The 16,780-nt window shown below is 37.1% G+C and overlaps 3 protein-coding genes and 1 long non-coding RNA gene across 9 annotated transcripts; 3 read left to right on the top strand and 1 right to left on the bottom strand.

Annotated features, from left to right (window-relative positions):
* Window positions 1-1,146: 1,146 nt before the first annotated feature.
* LOC126621555 (protein ALP1-like) lies at window positions 1,147-2,064 on the bottom strand. Of its 2 annotated transcripts, none has more exons than XM_050290080.1 (2): window positions 1,850-2,064; window positions 1,147-1,754 (listed from the first exon to the last, which is right to left on the bottom strand). In XM_050290080.1, the coding sequence occupies exons 1-2, from the start codon at window positions 1,950-1,952 to the stop codon at window positions 1,405-1,407; spliced, it is 453 nt and encodes a 150-aa protein (XP_050146037.1). In that variant the 5' UTR covers window positions 1,953-2,064; the 3' UTR covers window positions 1,147-1,404. The 2 variants fall into 2 exon arrangements, with proteins under 2 accessions (XP_050146037.1, XP_050146038.1); XM_050290081.1 differs by having other exon boundaries at window positions 1,147-1,736.
* A 4,305-nt stretch (window positions 2,065-6,369) lies between these two features.
* Window positions 6,370-11,702, top strand: LOC126620931 (uncharacterized). 5 transcript variants are annotated; one of them, XR_007622734.1, is made up of 6 exons: window positions 6,370-6,894; window positions 7,929-7,997; window positions 8,396-8,486; window positions 8,627-8,681; window positions 9,006-9,091; window positions 9,958-10,280. It is a non-coding gene; the product is annotated as an uncharacterized LOC126620931 (long non-coding RNA). The 5 variants fall into 5 exon arrangements; XR_007622735.1 differs by lacking the exon at window positions 9,006-9,091 and adding an exon at window positions 11,082-11,702 and having other exon boundaries at window positions 6,374-6,894; window positions 9,958-10,092; XR_007622736.1 differs by lacking the exon at window positions 9,006-9,091 and adding an exon at window positions 10,289-10,438 and having other exon boundaries at window positions 6,374-6,894; window positions 9,958-10,092.
* Window positions 11,703-11,792: 90 nt separating this feature from the next.
* LOC126620926 (uncharacterized) lies at window positions 11,793-12,403 on the top strand. Its single transcript, XM_050289246.1, has 2 exons — window positions 11,793-12,047; window positions 12,206-12,403. Exons 1-2 carry the CDS (start codon window positions 11,793-11,795, stop codon window positions 12,401-12,403), a joined length of 453 nt encoding a protein of 150 aa, XP_050145203.1.
* On the top strand, window positions 12,264-14,948 carry LOC126620929 (uncharacterized). The gene is made up of 7 exons (XM_050289250.1): window positions 12,264-12,296; window positions 12,398-12,628; window positions 12,852-12,904; window positions 13,192-13,276; window positions 14,001-14,134; window positions 14,325-14,361; window positions 14,714-14,948. Exons 2-6 carry the CDS (start codon window positions 12,613-12,615, stop codon window positions 14,355-14,357), a joined length of 321 nt encoding a protein of 106 aa, XP_050145207.1. The 5' UTR covers window positions 12,264-12,296; window positions 12,398-12,612; the 3' UTR covers window positions 14,358-14,361; window positions 14,714-14,948.
* The last annotated feature ends 1,832 nt before the right edge of the window (window positions 14,949-16,780 follow it).

The following is a 16,780-nucleotide window of genomic DNA, read 5'->3' as shown; positions in this document are numbered from 1 at the left end:
TGCAAAGCTAAGTTATAAGTCATAACATAAGATTGTATGATTAATAAAATACATCCATGTTAACGTTAATAAAATACATCCATGTTAACATTAGCCAAAATCCTCATCCGCTTGCGTTGTCGCTTAAAAGCCTTTGGACGAACACTTTCTTGAGTTCCGGTTTGATTGCCCTGAACACTCCCACATTTTTTGGTTTATCCAAAATAAGAGACAATGCATCAATTTGATCCATAGGAGAGAGACCCATTGCTTCAAGTTCATTAGCTATGTCAGTATGATCTGCAGTACCTTGAACTAAAGCTTCAGTTACCATTTGCATCCTCTTCCCACTTTCAACATAAAAATCTTTCAGTCCACTGATAATTGTCTCGGTTCCATCACTTGAACTTCCCACAGCTCTTTTCCTCTTTCTTTGGCTATTTTCAGATGGGGTGCTTTGTTGGCTTTGTTGGTTCATTGAAGAAACAAAATTTTCACCTCCAATATCACTTTCACCAACATGATCATGACTTTGTTCCTCCACCATTTGAGCAGGGGTTTCGGCTACATTACCCGTAGCCCGATCTTTTCTAAATATATATGCAAATCTATCAAACAGTGGAAAATGTTTGCTTCTCCATCCATCGGCTTCTTTATTTCTCTAAGATTATATCAACATAGCAAAACTAAAATTTAGCATGCGTAACAAATATAGCAGCAAGAATATAACTAATGCATAAATAAAATAGGATATGAACCTGCGCACATAAGTTTGCCATGCGTCATCACTGTCAATTTCAACGCACTTTTTGACATCATTCCATGCAAAACCACTTGTGTTTATCATGTCAACGACCATACTATATGTTTTTTTCCATTTCTTCAACTTGGACTCAATATGTGGATTTGCCTTTATATTTGAATGAGGACATAAAACATTGACAGCTTTTGCTATTTCAACCAAAGTACCTTGTTTGAAAGCACCGGTGTCACACCGTTGCTTCCGAGCAACAAAATCCTCAAGAACTCCTAGTAATACTTCTTCCTCAAATGCTTCCCATTTACGCCTTCTTCCTTTTGGCTCTTGAGTAGCATTCAAAAAAATTTCGTTATCCATACCTAAACAAAAAATATTTTAATAAAGGAAAATACCATACAAATAATCAATTTGCATAATATCCAATCAACTTGCATAATATCCAATCAACTTGCATAATATCCAATTAATTTGCATACCATCCAATCATTGTGCTAATATCTAACAAATGCATGATAAAAAGGAATACTAAAATAAAATGTTATCATTAACACATATAGCTAGTTCGGTTGCTGGTTCCTAATTGCTCTCCACTCATTATACATTTCCTGAGCCATATCATTCCTCATTGCAGTTCACTGGTCCGATGTTTGAACACTACCAACATATTAACCTTCTTCTGTATTTTGTCCATCTTCTATTATTGGCAAATTCTCCATTGGATCTACAGACATCTCTTGCCTAATAAGATTGTGTAGTAGGCAACAAGCGGTAATTATTCGACCTTGTGTCCTTATCGGATAGAAAGATGGACTCCTTAGTATCGACCACCTTCCTTTTAGCAAGCCAAAACAGCGTTCAATTACATTCCTTGCCTTAGAATGCTTCATGTTAAAATATTCTTCCTTATTAGAAGGTGTTCGTCCCTCCCATTCAGATAAATGATAAGGTATTCCTCTATAGGGTGCAAGGAATCCTTCACCATTTGTATAACCACCATCTACAAGGTAATAATAACCTAATGAAAAAAAAAAACAGACCTTATTAGTGTTTTGTAGTTGACAAACAGAACTAAACCTAACTTACAAAGTTGAGACTAAGTAATAGTCTTACCCGCTGGTACCTTAAAACCATTAGGCCTACTAATTGCATCATGTAGCACTCTAGAGTCTGATGCGGAACCCTCCCACCCCGGAAACACATATATGAACTGCATATCTCCTGAACACACACCTAACACATTAGTTGCGACTCGACCCTTTCTTGTTCGGTATCTTGGTTTGTCAATTTCAGGTACATGCACATCAATGTGCGTTCCATCCAATGCTTCCAAGCAATTCTTAAAAATAAAAAATAAAAAAGTTGTTGTTAATTTATACAAAGGGAATGAAGAGTTAAAGCTTAGGGAAAATGAAAAAAGATTCTCATCATACCTTAAAACATCGCCACCTAGGATCTGTAGAATCAATAGGCACAGGCTGGGGGACTTTTAGTAGGATACCTTGTAATCGCAAAATTCCTTGCAATACGCTATTGAAATACCTACTTATAGTCTCTCCCGACCTATAAAATCTACCGCCAACACTACGATTCTTAGTATGATGTGCTAATATTTGTAAAGTCATACACACCTGTTCCTCTACAGACACCAAACCATCAGTTTTTACCCTCCCATCTTGACGAAGTAAGTCGCATAATATGCCAAAAGTCCTTCTATCCATTCTCAATTCGTTGACACATTAAGTATCAGTATTTCCTATTATACCATTCAGATAACACAAACTAATCTCTCGTCTAATAAGTGAACGGTTAGTCAATGTGGGTCGTTCAACATGTCTCTGTTTGCCACGTAGCATCATCACCACAAGAATCGTACAAATACAAATTGTCTCCAAATAAGACATCTCTAACAATAAGATCAATAAAAGCTTCCTTCGATCCATATCTATCCAAACAAAAAAAAAAACAAAAAACAAATTAAGGACATCTATAAACATCTATAAACATGTGTCTAAGAACACTAGTATGAGGATTGCTATCATTGCTAGGCATTGCATGTGAAGAGGGAAATTAAAGGACACCTTTAATGCAGTAGCCTTAGCCTTAGCCTTAGCCTTAGCCTTCTGTTTATGCTCCTATTCTCTGCAACCAACAACCACAAAAAATTGCAATTCAGCATCAACCCCACACAATACAAAACATTCACATTGTAATATCATGATTATAAACCAAGTACATACACACACACTCATGGACAAATGTGCAAAATACACATACATACTCACACTCACACTCACACTAACACACACACGGACATACACACTCTCACACACTGACAAAGACTCACACACACCCTGCATACATACATACACACACACTGCACACACTGCATACACACTCACACACACACTGCACACACACACACTGCATACACACACACACTGCACACACACACACACACACACTGCGCGCACACACACACACTGCATACACACTTACACACACACACACTGCATACATACTGCATACATACACACACACACACTGCATACATACACACACACTGCATACATACTGTGTTTTTATACTCACACACACACACACACACACACTCACTGCATACACACACTGCACACACACTCACACTCACACTTACACTCACACTCACTCACACTCACACTCACTCACACTCACACATACACACACACTGCACACATACTGCATACATACATACACACACACACACTGCATACACACACACACTGCACACACACTCACACTCACACACACTCACACTCACACTTACACTCACACTCACCCACAAACACAGTCACACACACACACACACGGGGACATAATGCAACATACTAACACACACACACTGCATACACACACACACACTGCACACACACTCACACTCACACTCACACTCACTCACACTCACACATACACACACACTGCACACATACTGCATACATACATACACACACACACTGCATACACACACACACTGCACACACACTCACACTCACACACACTCACACTCACACTTACACTCACACTCACCCACAAACACAGTCACACACACACACACGGGGACAGAATGCAACACATTAACACACACACACTGCATACACACACACTGCACACACACTCACACTCACACTCACTCACACTCACACTCACTCACACTCACACATACACACACACTGCACACATACTGCATACATACACACACACACACACTGCATACACACACACACTGCACACACACTCACACTCACACTCACACTCACACACACTCACACTCACACTCACACACTGCACACAGTTACACACACACACACGGGGACAGAGTGCAACACACTCTTACCCTCACACACACACTCTGTTTTTATACTCACACACACACACACACACTGCATACATACTCACACACACACTGCACACACACACACACACTGCACACACACACACACTGCATACATACTGCATACATACACACACACACACTGCATACACACTCACACACACACTGCATACACACACACACTGCATACACACTCACACACACACTGCACACACACACACACACACTGCACACACACACACACACTGCATACACACACACACACTGCACACACACTCACACTCACACACTGCACACAGTCACACACACACACACACACACACACGGGGACAGAGTGCAACACACTCTTACCCTCACACACACACTCTGTTTTTATACTCACACACACACACACACACACTGCATACATACTCACACACATACACTGCACACACACACACACTGCATACATACACACACTGCATACATACTGCATACATACACACACACACTGCATACATACACACACACTGCACACACACACACACTGCATACATACTGCATACATACACACACACACACACACTGCATACACACACACACTGCATACACACTCACACACATACTGCACACACACACACACTGCACACACACACACACACTGCACACACACACACACTGCATACACACACGCACACTGCATACACACACACATTGCACACACTCTCACACTCACACACACTCACACTCACACTTACACTCACACTCACACTTACACTCACACTCACACACAAACACACACACACACACACTGCACACTTACACTCACACTCACACTTACACAGACATTTTACACACACAACTCACACACACATATTTTACACACACAGGTTACACACACAACTCACACACACACACACGGACATATTACACACACATTTTACACACACAACTCACACACAGGTTACACACACAACTCACACACACACACTGCAAATAACACAGGTTACACACACACACAGACGGATAGATTACACACACATTTTACACACACAACTCACACACACACACATATATTACACAGGTTACACACAAATTACACACACACACACACACACACACAAACACACTCACACACACACAAACACACAGACAAATTACACACAAACACACACACACACAGAGCACACACCTGAGACTAATCTCAATTTCATCTTATGAAAACCCCAAATTCTAATCTCAATTTCACCTAAATATCAAAACCCTAATTTGTTCAATTGCAAATCCACTTGTATATTATGAATTTCTCAAACCCAAAACAACAAAATCAAATAAACCTCAGTTAATATCACAAACAAATCCACACAAATCGACGAAAAAAATCCAAGATTCGAAGCTTACCAACTTGAGGCAGATGACAGCGACCAGATGCAAGGACGACGATGAGCGTGAGGACGATGTCGGAGCACGGCAAGGACGACGACGAGGGCAGACGCAGAGATGAGGACGATGTGGGATGTGAGATGTGGGAAGACGCGGTTTCTCTGGCTTACGAGTCCGCCCGAAATTGGGATCCCTCGTGAAGAACGGCTAAGCCCCCCCTTAGTCCTAGCGAATCCCACCTAAGCTCATTAAAGCTAATCCCGGTGCCCACCAAACACTGGACTATAGTCTAGTCCAGTCCAGTCCCAGCGAATCCTGTCAAACAAACGTGCCCTTAATTCATTGTATATGTATTATTTGAATACACCTCCAGTTGCACAAGGAAAATTTTGTGTACAACGGTTGTATATATGGTGTCACTCTCACGTGGAGCAATGGGATAAAAGGAAATTGAGGGATTTTTTTTATGTGTGTAGTCGTACAACCGCATAGTTTGAATTTGTAACGTGATTACTTCTTTCAAATTTCTTTGTGAGGTTGGTTTCAAACTTTAAGTTTAGTATTGACAACAAAGGAAAATCAAAATATTATTTATCTATTTTTCCTTGTGATGGTATTACCAGTAGTTAGCCGTGATTATAGTTTGCACTGAAGTTCAAGGCTAGAATAAAAAATTGAAAATTTGAAAGGAAGAAAGATCTGGGATGCTGTGGTTTGGATAAGCATAATGCTAATTACCAAATAAGCTAAATTAATCATGAAATTGATTACCATTACTTTAGTCTAAAAAGGCCTTTCAATTGCACTGTACAAATGAATAGTATTTGGAGCCGAATTTCACTTTATTTACGAGGCTGCCACTGAGTCTCTCTGCCGCTCATTTTCACGCCGCGTGTTGATGATCGTGGAAAGGCAGGGGTGCGATGGTCATTTTAGTCTGTAGGTTTTCGAACGGGTTGGGCGGGTTAAGAGACTTTCATTTCCTTTCTTTGTGAGCTGCAGTGGGACTCGGTGAGAGCATGCCGTCGGGAGAGAGAGCGAGCGAGCAGAGAGAGAATAGAGACAGGGAGGGAGAGAGATAGGGATTTGGTGAGAGGAAGGCATGCGGCTTGCAGGCAGACAGAGTGACAGGGGGTGTACGATTGGAGGGAGAGAAAGGGGTTGGTTTCGAAAGCTCTACCTAGGGTTGTTCCTGCAAGATTTCAACAGCGTTTTCCCTCTTCTCCACTATTTTCCTTCATTCCCTTTTCTCTGAACCAGAAAACTAGATTCCTCTTCTCGAGTCTCTCCCAGTGTGGAACCCCCGCCACCACCAGGCGCCACAGCTGCCTCAAAGGTTTGCGTGTTGAATTTCACATCAACGGCATCTCCCTATAACCTAGGAGCTTGGTTCGGATCGGGCGATTCCGGAGGCCCTGCCATCGAGGTTAGTCTGAAGCGATTCCTATCTTATTGACTTATTGCATGTCAAAATCTGCTTCAAATTTGTGATTTAATATAATTGGGCTTTAGAAAAAAATTTATGATTTTGTCTAATCCAATTGAATGATAAGAAAAATTTTCATTAAATTTCTGGGTTCCTGGGGGGTTCTGAATCGTGATGTTGAGAGAGCTTGGTTGCTTTAATTGCTAATGAAATTAGCTTCTAAACGTTCATAATTTGCCTTTTTTTATGTTCATTCTATATTTTCTTTGAGTTCAGATATATTTGTGTTTTTTTTTTTTTTTGTGATATATTGCCGATGCCAAAATATCATATTTACAAGGACGAAGATAGGAAGGTTCTAAATCAAATTTTTATCCTGGTTCTGCTGCTGGGTTCACTATTAGTAAAAGGCACATGAAATATGGTATTGATTTCAGAGCCTTTGATTTCTCAGAATGTCTTCATATATCGAATGTCATCTGAATTTAGTTGTAGTTAATTTTCAAAGTTTGTTGTTGTTTAGCTTTTTCAATTGGCAGCCTTAGTATTTGCCCAGTATTTTTTGTGAATTCCAAACTTTGCTTATAATTGTAGGTATGTAAAAGCTGCCAATTGGATTTGTTCCCCAGATGATAATGGCATACTAATGTAATGGTTGTTCTTTTGCTTTGATGTACGAGTAAGAAGATTGTTTTGCCCCTTATGTATCCTGCTTCTTTCTGTTCCACGAAGTTGCCAAGAAAAAAAGTACTTTGTGATCGTTTTATGGTGATGTGTAGATAAAATTTGTCTTTTTTTCTTTGTATTAGCAACCTATTACCCCTTCATGAGCATGTTCAGTTAAGAAACTTTTGATTTTTCTTCTGTTTAATTTCTCATCTGATAGGTTCAATATTAATAGAGTCCAATTAACATCCATATTGGAATGACAATCAAGAAATGCAATGACATACTTCTAATTCCATCCTCATTAAGTGTCTTGGTAACAATCAAGAATTGAATGACATGTTTCTCATTGTTTGTTTCTGTTACAGATCTACAAAGGATGATGAAAGCTTTTCGTCATTGATCTTTGGAGAAACAGAGGCATGCATATAAAAGATGTAATTACCTAGAACCTTTGTTTCAGTTGAAGCATGTCATCAAAGAGAGTAGTCAATTAACAGTTGCCAATTGATATTAGGTCTTAAATATAGTTTTAGCTTTCATTTTTTTTTTATAAATTAAATTTTTTTACAGAGTTTTATTTTTATGTAGATGGGTGAAATATATATATATATTGTAATATTACTTTGATTTGCAGATTAACATCCTATATTAATATTGCAGCAATAGTACATATATTTTCAATTTACATCCATATTGCAGCAATAGTACATATATTTTCAATTTAAACAACATCCTATATATTTTCATACTGCATGTTGTCTGGGTAACCTCAAACAGATATGTCAAACATTTTTTTTCTAATTTGTTGTAGTGTTTCCATTTTTTGGTGCAGAGCTCCATGATTGGCTAACGTGAATCTTGGTATCTTCATATGCATGCAATGTTCAGGGATCCACAGTAGTCTTGGGGTACATATATCAAAGGTATAATTTTCGGTTATTCAAAAACTTCAAATTCGTTTTTTTATTTGTATGGTACTCAATTCCATATTTTATGCGTTATGCTAATGAGTTTCGGTTCTATTTTTCCCTGCATTATTCTGATGATTTGGATGTTTTTGTAGGTGAGATCTGCCACTTTGGATACATGGCTCCCAGAGCAGGTTGCATATATCCAATGTAAGTACCAATGCTGTTTTACTGGCTTCTTTCCATTCTGGTAGTAAGGTCATATCTCTGTCAAGCAAGGTTGCACTGAGAGTGAGAACACCGAGGGCACACTCTCTTGCCCTCACTGACCCACATTAAAAAAGAGGCGCATTATGTTTGCACCCTATTTTCGCATATCTCTGTAAATTTAGCTATTTTTTATCCAGTTTTTTTTTTTCGTTAAGCTTTCATCTTGCTGTTAATTTAGGTGTTTTCTATCTGTGTTGGTCCATCTGCTTATACTTTCAAATGTTGGTTCATCTTATGTTACTTATGAAATGATAATTATCGCAGGAGGAGAAGCAGAGGGCATTATTGCAAATGCAGTGGAGAGTTTTGGTAATAAGCCACAAGAGGACCTAGGAGTGAATTCAAAGAAGGTTGGCTTTATAATAGATTACTCTCTTTCTTTCTCTCTCTCTCTCTCTCTCTCTCTCTCTCTCTCTCTCTCTCGCTCTCTCTCTCATATCCACAAACATAGATTAAATTACTATAAGTTGTTTAGTTGCAGTTGATTGGATGTATTGGTTAATCTTAATTTTAGTCCACATAAATTACTGTGGCTGTGGAAATTGAACTAAAAAGTACATTTCTTTTTTAAAATTGAATTTTTTTTTCCTACCAGGAAATAGGTGGTTATAAATTATTTACTCCACTAATAAAGAATTTGTTAAATTAATATAAGCTATTTAAATGTTTAATTTCCATTTGAAAGCTTGGGGAGTTCTAGGTATGTTGTTTATTGAAGAAGCTCAGTCTCAAATCCCTCAAACAGTCTCTCAGTTGCCACTTTGTTTTCGTAGGTTGTGGAACATGATTTTCTCTATCCATGTGAATTTGTGCCTTAGGTTATCTTTATATGCTAAGTGTGTATTTTGGAAATGCTTATTTGATGAATGCACTGGTATAATTGATCAGTAAATTACTATGATTGGTGTGTTTCTGTGGAAGTGATTCATGAAGGTTCTGGATTACAGTTTTCGGGGTTAGATTTCTGAATCTATGGATTTCCTTATCAATTATCGTTTCAAGGGGTGAAAACGAGTGAGGAATGACATGGGAAGAGCGGAGAAAGAGGACAAAAGAATGGTTTCTGCTACTTTCAATGCTTTGGGTTAAAAAAATAAAAAGGTTGATTTCACTCACTTTGATTGAACTTTTTGTTTCTGAAGTTTCTCTTGCTATATCTATAGTGTGTATATTTCTTATTTATGTGTTTCTGATTCTGAGATTGTCTCTTTTACAGAGTATGCGGTGTGGAAGCACACCAGCGAGGCCTTACTTACGATGTCGAACTCAAATGTGGCTGTAATCTAACCCCTCAAATTCCAACATAGCATGTAGGAATGCTAACGCTTTCCTGTGTGATCTTCATACAAAGGTACAAAGAACTAACCATGTTTAGTTTAATGGCTTTTTATAAATTTTAGCCAAGTCCCCACATGAGGTTGATGTTATAAATTTTTGGACTCCATTCTTAGAAAATTTTGGCATTTTCATCAAATGAGGTTCTTTCTGTTTTGGACTGTGTGGGTTAGAAGTATTAAGATACTAACGCTTGAGTGTTTGAAAATTAGGTGCAAGACATATGAGCTTTTAATCAAGAAGGACCTGACACGACTACTGTATTATTTTACTTATTGTATAGTGCTTCAGAGAGAAGAGTAGAGACAATTAGTTCTCATTAGAGTAAGACTCTGTCACCGATTCAATGGATCATGTACAATTCTTTCAGTCTATTTAACTATTTTATATTCTTTTTCCTTTTTATTACACAATTATAGATTCAATATGATGTCATGTACTAAATTTATAAGACCTATGACTTATCATTTCCAGAATAATGTGATTTCACTTGATTAGACCAAATTGATTTGTTGTTTCCCAATTTGAAGTTGAGGAGTCAGATTGGTGGGAAGCAAATAAGAGGCACGTCGTCTTCTAATTGGGTTGTTGTCTTCTTTCTCCACTTCTGAATTTTTCGGGTCGAAGGAGTCATCTACTTCTTCTGGGATTTTCAGGGCCATATTTTTTTTATTTATTTTTCTTAAGTTTGTGATGAATTTTTATTATGTCCAACTACAGGTAATCTAGCGCGCTCAATTTTTCATGTGCCTTCAATTTCAGTTTTTCCTGAGTCTGAAATTATTGTCCTAAACTTTCTAAGCTTCTCCTCTTTTTGAGTTCCCGTATTGGGAAGATCGTCTCTCTACAAATCCCACGCGAATGTATTGTTACGTATTCGTCGAACATAACTCAACATTCTCCCTTTTTAAATACTTTTTTTTAAAAATATTTGCTTTAGCTTTATTTGAGAGATCATTGTTGTGTACTATAGTTGATGGAATTGATCTGTCTGGTTCTGTGCAGGTTCTCATTTGTAGATCGATTGGTAGGCCTTTGTGTCCAACTATTTTCAGTGGCTTCTACCATGAAACTTAGATACTCTCTTGGGTACGTTCCATATGAGTTTCAACGGCATATATGTATGTGGCTTTAGATTTGTTAGTTCAATAAATTGTAAGCCTTCATTTTAAAATCACTTTAGTCTAAAAAGAGTGAGAAATGAAGTTGGTCATATAGTATGTGTCGTAGTGTCATAAAAATCTGCCACAATAGTGATACTGAGTAAATATTATATTTATGAAACAATGCGGGATTTGTTGGATTTCTTTTCTTTTTTGTTTAGTGTGGATTCTCTTAGTCTTTTCTTTTTTGTTTAGTGTGGATTCTCTTAGTCTTTTCTTTTGTAATTTTTGGTGCTTTCACAGACCATATGTGAACTGCATGCCGCTTATGTTTCTTATATGCAAACAGACTATTTTTTTGAGATTACAACTTTTGTGAATAAAAACTTTTAAGTTCATCCTTTTGATTGTAAAGCGGCTCTTGATGTCAGATGAATTGAATATAAGTGAAAATCAAACTTCTTTGATTCGTTCACCCATCTCTTGGTTATTTAAATTCTTTACAGATGCCTATATTGATTTGTGATTTTATTGGATTTACTCTGGTGAAATGTGTGTTATCTGCATTGGTGTATTGATTAGCATTTGTTTTTTATAATTTGGCGTGTGAACTATGAGTTACTTTACAGTGGTCTGTCTCATTGAGTTGCAGTTTCTTCCTTATGCACACGAGGTAATTCCACAAGGTTATTCTGAGCAGAGAGTACTCAAGGAGGGCGTGTTTGAGGACCTGAGCTTGGCCAACAAGCAGCTCCGGTTTGTTTTGAGATTTTTAATGGTGTGCTTGCTCTTGAATCGGCGAGAGATGGTCCGGCAGCTGCTCAATCGGCTCAGAGTCTTGGTTGATGAGTGCAAGAGGACCTTCCAGGTTTGTGATTTTCCATTATTTTGTTATTAGGGTGCTTTGATTTGTTAGAAAACATAAGTTCAGTGTTCACGTTCTTGCTTTGTGTATTTTTAATCTTTTCTGACTACTATGTTCTGATTCAGTATCATGTTAGTTAACTCTTATGTACTTTTGTGCAGCCATGGGTAATGAAAAGGGAAACAGTTATTGGGAAAAAGAATTGCCACCAAATTTTGACACAAGTGGGACAGAGGAATTTATTCGTGCCAAGTAAGTTATTTTCTAAAATTAATTATGAGCTTTATGTGGAACATGGAGAATGTTCAGTTATTATTTCCTTCCGCTCTTTTAACTTTCTTGGGAACTTTCAGATATGAGGGAAAACTGTGGGTTGCGAAGAATGCAAAGCAACCAGTTCCTCTCTTAATTCTGATTTGTGAAGGAGCCCGTGCTTTTCCTCAAACCGACGTTGTCTTACTTGATAAACTGCGGCACGATCGAAGTCCCTCACCCTCTGTTATCGTTGGACCATGAGGAGGCGGTGATCATCTCTCAGAAAGCTCGCAATGTTCCGCAATCCACCGCCATGGATTACGTTGCGGGTAAATTTGTAATTTTTGTTACTGTTATTTGTTAATTAATCACTTTTTATTTTATTTTTTGAAGGTCAGTTAATTAATCGGTTAATAGTGTTGCTGTTAATGATTTAGTTTTATTAATCAGTTAATAATGCTGCTGCTAATGATTTAGTTTTAATATAAGGATGCTGTTAATGATTTGGTTTTAAGTTTATAAATCTGATTAGCGAAAATCGGATGGTGTAAGGTTATGCACTTGCTTTGGATATGACTGCCAGAGAAATTCAAGCTTCTGCTAAGGTAATTATCGATAATCGGATTGTTTTGATGCGATCAAACACGGTAGTGAAATGTTCAATTTTATGGCTACAAGTTTCTAATTAGAATGCTAATGCTGCAGTTCATGATAATCATATGTTCTGATTTAAACAGTTACTGCAAATGTATTGTTGCTTTGTGATGAATGAGTTATCTTTTGCATATAAGACTCTTCGTTTCTTGATACTAAGTCTAAAATAGAGATTTCAGAGCAAAACATTGATCCAGTATAAGTGAGTTGTGATTCTGCAGTTTATTTATGTTTCCAGATAAAATCTACAGAGATTAGAAAGAGAAAGAGGGCAAAGGAAAGCAATGGTGACTCTCGGAAGATGGTTCAAGTCTCTGTTGGAGGTACATTGGATTTATGTTTATTATGTGATTAGTACATTGTTTGGACTATAGATTTGGATTGAACTCAATGTTGTCCGTGTATATAAATATATGTGCGTAAATATATTTTTGTGTGAATATATGTGTGCATATAGATTTATACATTGTTAGGGCTAATAATGTTTGTGCTGTTGGGATTTTCGATTGGGATTGGGAGCTAACAAGGACTAGGGATGTTGGATAGCATCTTAATTTATATGGGAGTTGATATTTTCTTCTCTGTGAATCAGGATTGACAATTTCATTTTGCACAGGCCATACCGATTAAAGATGCTATGGTGTTGTCAAAGATAAACCTGACATATAAAGTTGGATATTTCAAAGTTGCATGTTTTCTGTTTAACCATTTTGTTTTTCCTACTTCAGTTTCAATTCTTACTTTCGACTACTACTTTTAAGATGTTGTTTTGGACTTTTGGATGAGGCCACGGTCCTGCAAATATATAATTTTCTCTTCTTTTACATAAGATATTGATTTTTTTTGTCATTCATCGCTTTGAAGAATGCATTTGATCTGCTTGAGCATAATATTCTGAGATCTACACGTGTGCTATTTTCATTTCAAATTGTGACTGCTATTTTGCTTTTCCCATTCTCATATTCCTAACAAGTGACCTCTGAAATTTATTGCCTATATCTTTTCAAAGCGCTTCAGGTATAAATTCACCTCACACTTCCTTGACAGGGGAGAATCAGACCATTGAGTGGGCTATACGACTAACAGTTGCTCTGAACATTGCCAAAGCATTAGATCACTGCAGCAGCGAATGCCGCCCATTGTACCATGACTTAAATGCATATATGGATCTCTTTGATAAGGTGTTGTCTCAAATTTCCTTTCCCAAATGATAATTAATAAAATAGAACACCAATTAAGTCTTTGAAAAACAAATTTCTTTGTCTATGTTGCTGAGTATTTGGAGCTTGCAACTTTCATTGGTTATTATATTTGATTGAGTTAAAGTTGGATTTCTGGATTTTGACTTTTCCATTTGTTTCTCTGTTGCAGAGTTGGCTTCATTTCAGTCCAGTAACTCTCTAAATAGGTCCAATAACTCACTAAATCTGTCTTGTCATTTTATTCATTCTTCATGTTTAACTTTGTTCTGCAGGCTTCCTATGGCTAACTTAAGCATTTAAGTTATTCATTTGTTAAAGATGTTAGCTATTTTGGAACAGTTTGAAAGTTAATGCATGACTCGATGATGACTTTTAGCTTGCCCCACTTATCTTTCACCCTCTCACTTCATTCCTGTGCTGAGTCATGGTTTAACTGTCTAAATTCAAGAACTAAAAATGGCCAGCAGGCTAAAAAGTGTTTAGATTTTGAGATGCATATTTTGGTTTCTCATTATTTCTTTGTTTTGTAATTTTCATTTATTAATGTTCTTTTGGCAGCTTATTTGATTGTATTTGTGGTTTCCTGGGGACGAACAAATCCTCTCCTTAAACGTCGATTCTCAGAAGAATCACATTTCTGATGACCTCTGGGAGAGAATTATTAGTTGGAGGTTTAAGCTTTTGATAAGATACAAATTGAAACATTAATTTGTGTTTGTGTGTTTATCTCTATATATATACATATGTGTAATCATTTGCTGCTCTACTTAATCATCATATTTTTTATTTGGGTTTCTGAAGTTCCAGGATGAGTTCGCCGCGACCAAAATTGATGCCTTACTTCGATTCCAAACTCTCCAAAGCTGCCTTCTTTATAGATCATCAAAGCAGTGCTGAAATTCTGAGAAGGTATATTTAGAAACAATTATTGAGTTTTACCAAAAATTTTGCTCATTTTTTTTCTTCATTTTCTTATGAAATTTAGGTTTTTGAGTAATGGGTTAGGAATTAATTCTTAATCAATAATAGGTATTGTAGTTGAGTTGCAAATAGTGTTGAAAGTATTAGATGATCTTAGTTGTGTGAGATTATTGTGTTTCTAATCCACCAAATTCATTTCAAATATAGTGGCAATTCTTGGTGTACCTGAATAAGCCATACTAAGTTGAATGTACATAAAAGCCAAGTTGCTTATTTTATCGATGTCATTCATTCATGTGTCCCTCTGTTCATTCATGATAGTTGGTTCCCGCCGCAACGCGTGGGCTTATTATCTAGTATGAGTCTAAACACAAAATTACTCAATGTCGATATTGTTTAATTTCAAAAAGGAAAATTGGCTTTAAACAATATACATTAAACTTTTCCGTAATTCTATTTATACACACAAAACAAACACTATTATTAATGCACTATTCAATATAATTAAACCCTACTATACTATTATATAAGAAAACTCACCTATATTAGAGATTGTGTCAACAATAATGTTGGAATTTTGCATCTCGAACTATCATTACTCTAAATTTTTTCACTCTAAAACTTAAACTCATAACATCTTAGTTGTGGGGGCGAGGACTAAAGTATCCAAGATGCGATGGGTAGCAAATCAACTCATTCGGTTGTTAATGCGTACCCGTTAATACCCATTTAATTTGATTTCATCTTACACCATTATATCCATTATCAATCTCACCTTTGTATTATGGTGATATCAAATTAAATGGGTTTTAACAGGTATCCATTAACAATCCAATAGATTAATTTGCCACCTCTTGATAAGCTCCTAAAAGGGTCTACGAATCGTTTCACCCCCATCGTCCCTTTCTTCTAGAGATTATGCTAGCAATTTTCTCATTTGTACTTTCTTCTTCTACCTTCTCATTTCTTTTCTGCAATCGTGCAATGTTATCTAGTATAAGCTAAAACCACCTTAATTGTTTCAATTAGTAGGGGAATTACCATATTACATACATAAATTAGTATATCACTAGATTGCATCCATACATAATGTAATTAACTACGTGCAAGATACCACCAAATTGCATAGACACACACTGAAGCGCATAAAATAATGCATCAACATTATATATAGATAGACTCTCACATGATGACTAGGCTCTTTATGCTTATTTCATACAGAGAATGGAACCCTATAATAAAACGCCATGCATGCGCTCACGTCTCACAATCACATCACATCACATATGGTTAAATCGACCAATTATGATCCCTTGCGATGTGTGACGTGTCCAACTAGCAAGCTATCTAGCTAGCTAGAGAGATGATTATTGAGGTCATCAACATTGATCAGGCCACAAGAAAGCTCCCATTGCATAAGCCCTCTTCTGATCAAGGCTGCCCTCAAAGCCAAGCCCGTATTGACAGAGAACCAGGTCAATCCTCCACTCCTCCATCTTCTTGTAAATAAATAAGAATGTGCACAAAAGTTTTCGATCTGATGGTCATAAATAAACAAGGATGTGCATAAAAGAAGAAAAAAGTGTGTAAAGATGAGCACAAAAGAAAGGAAATGGTTTGTACAACTAGGGTCCAAGCAGCTCAAGGACGAGGAGGCAGTGCTCCATGAAGCTTTAAAGGTTGTGCATTTCTTTCCTTTAGTCT

The sequence above is a fragment of the Malus sylvestris genome, chromosome 5, assembly GCF_916048215.2.
Source record: "Malus sylvestris chromosome 5, drMalSylv7.2, whole genome shotgun sequence".
In the NCBI taxonomy this organism is placed as follows: domain Eukaryota; kingdom Viridiplantae; phylum Streptophyta; class Magnoliopsida; order Rosales; family Rosaceae; genus Malus; species Malus sylvestris.
The sequence above is the reverse complement of the archived record's forward strand: the minus strand, read 5'-3'. Positions and strand labels throughout refer to the sequence as shown.

Bases quoted from the DNA above. Each gene is read 5' to 3' on its own strand.
- LOC126620926 (XM_050289246.1), top strand. From the start codon at position 11,793: ATGAGTTACTTTACAGTGGTCTGTCTCATTGAGTTGCAGTTTCTTCCT. The intron at 12,048-12,205 runs GTTTGTGATTTT...ACTTTTGTGCAG, and splicing joins AGTGCAAGAGGACCTTCCAG to CCATGGGTAATGAAAAGGGA.
- LOC126620929 (XM_050289250.1), top strand. The intron at 12,905-13,191 runs GTAATTATCGAT...TTATGTTTCCAG, and splicing joins AAATTCAAGCTTCTGCTAAG to ATAAAATCTACAGAGATTAG. The intron at 13,277-14,000 runs GTACATTGGATT...CTTCCTTGACAG, and splicing joins GGTTCAAGTCTCTGTTGGAG to GGGAGAATCAGACCATTGAG.
- LOC126621555 (XM_050290080.1), bottom strand. From the start codon at position 1,952: ATGCAGTTCATATATGTGTTTCCGGGGTGGGAGGGTTCCGCATCAGAC. The intron at 1,755-1,849 runs GTAAGACTATTA...TTTTTTCATTAG, and splicing joins TGGTTTTAAGGTACCAGCGG to GTTATTATTACCTTGTAGAT.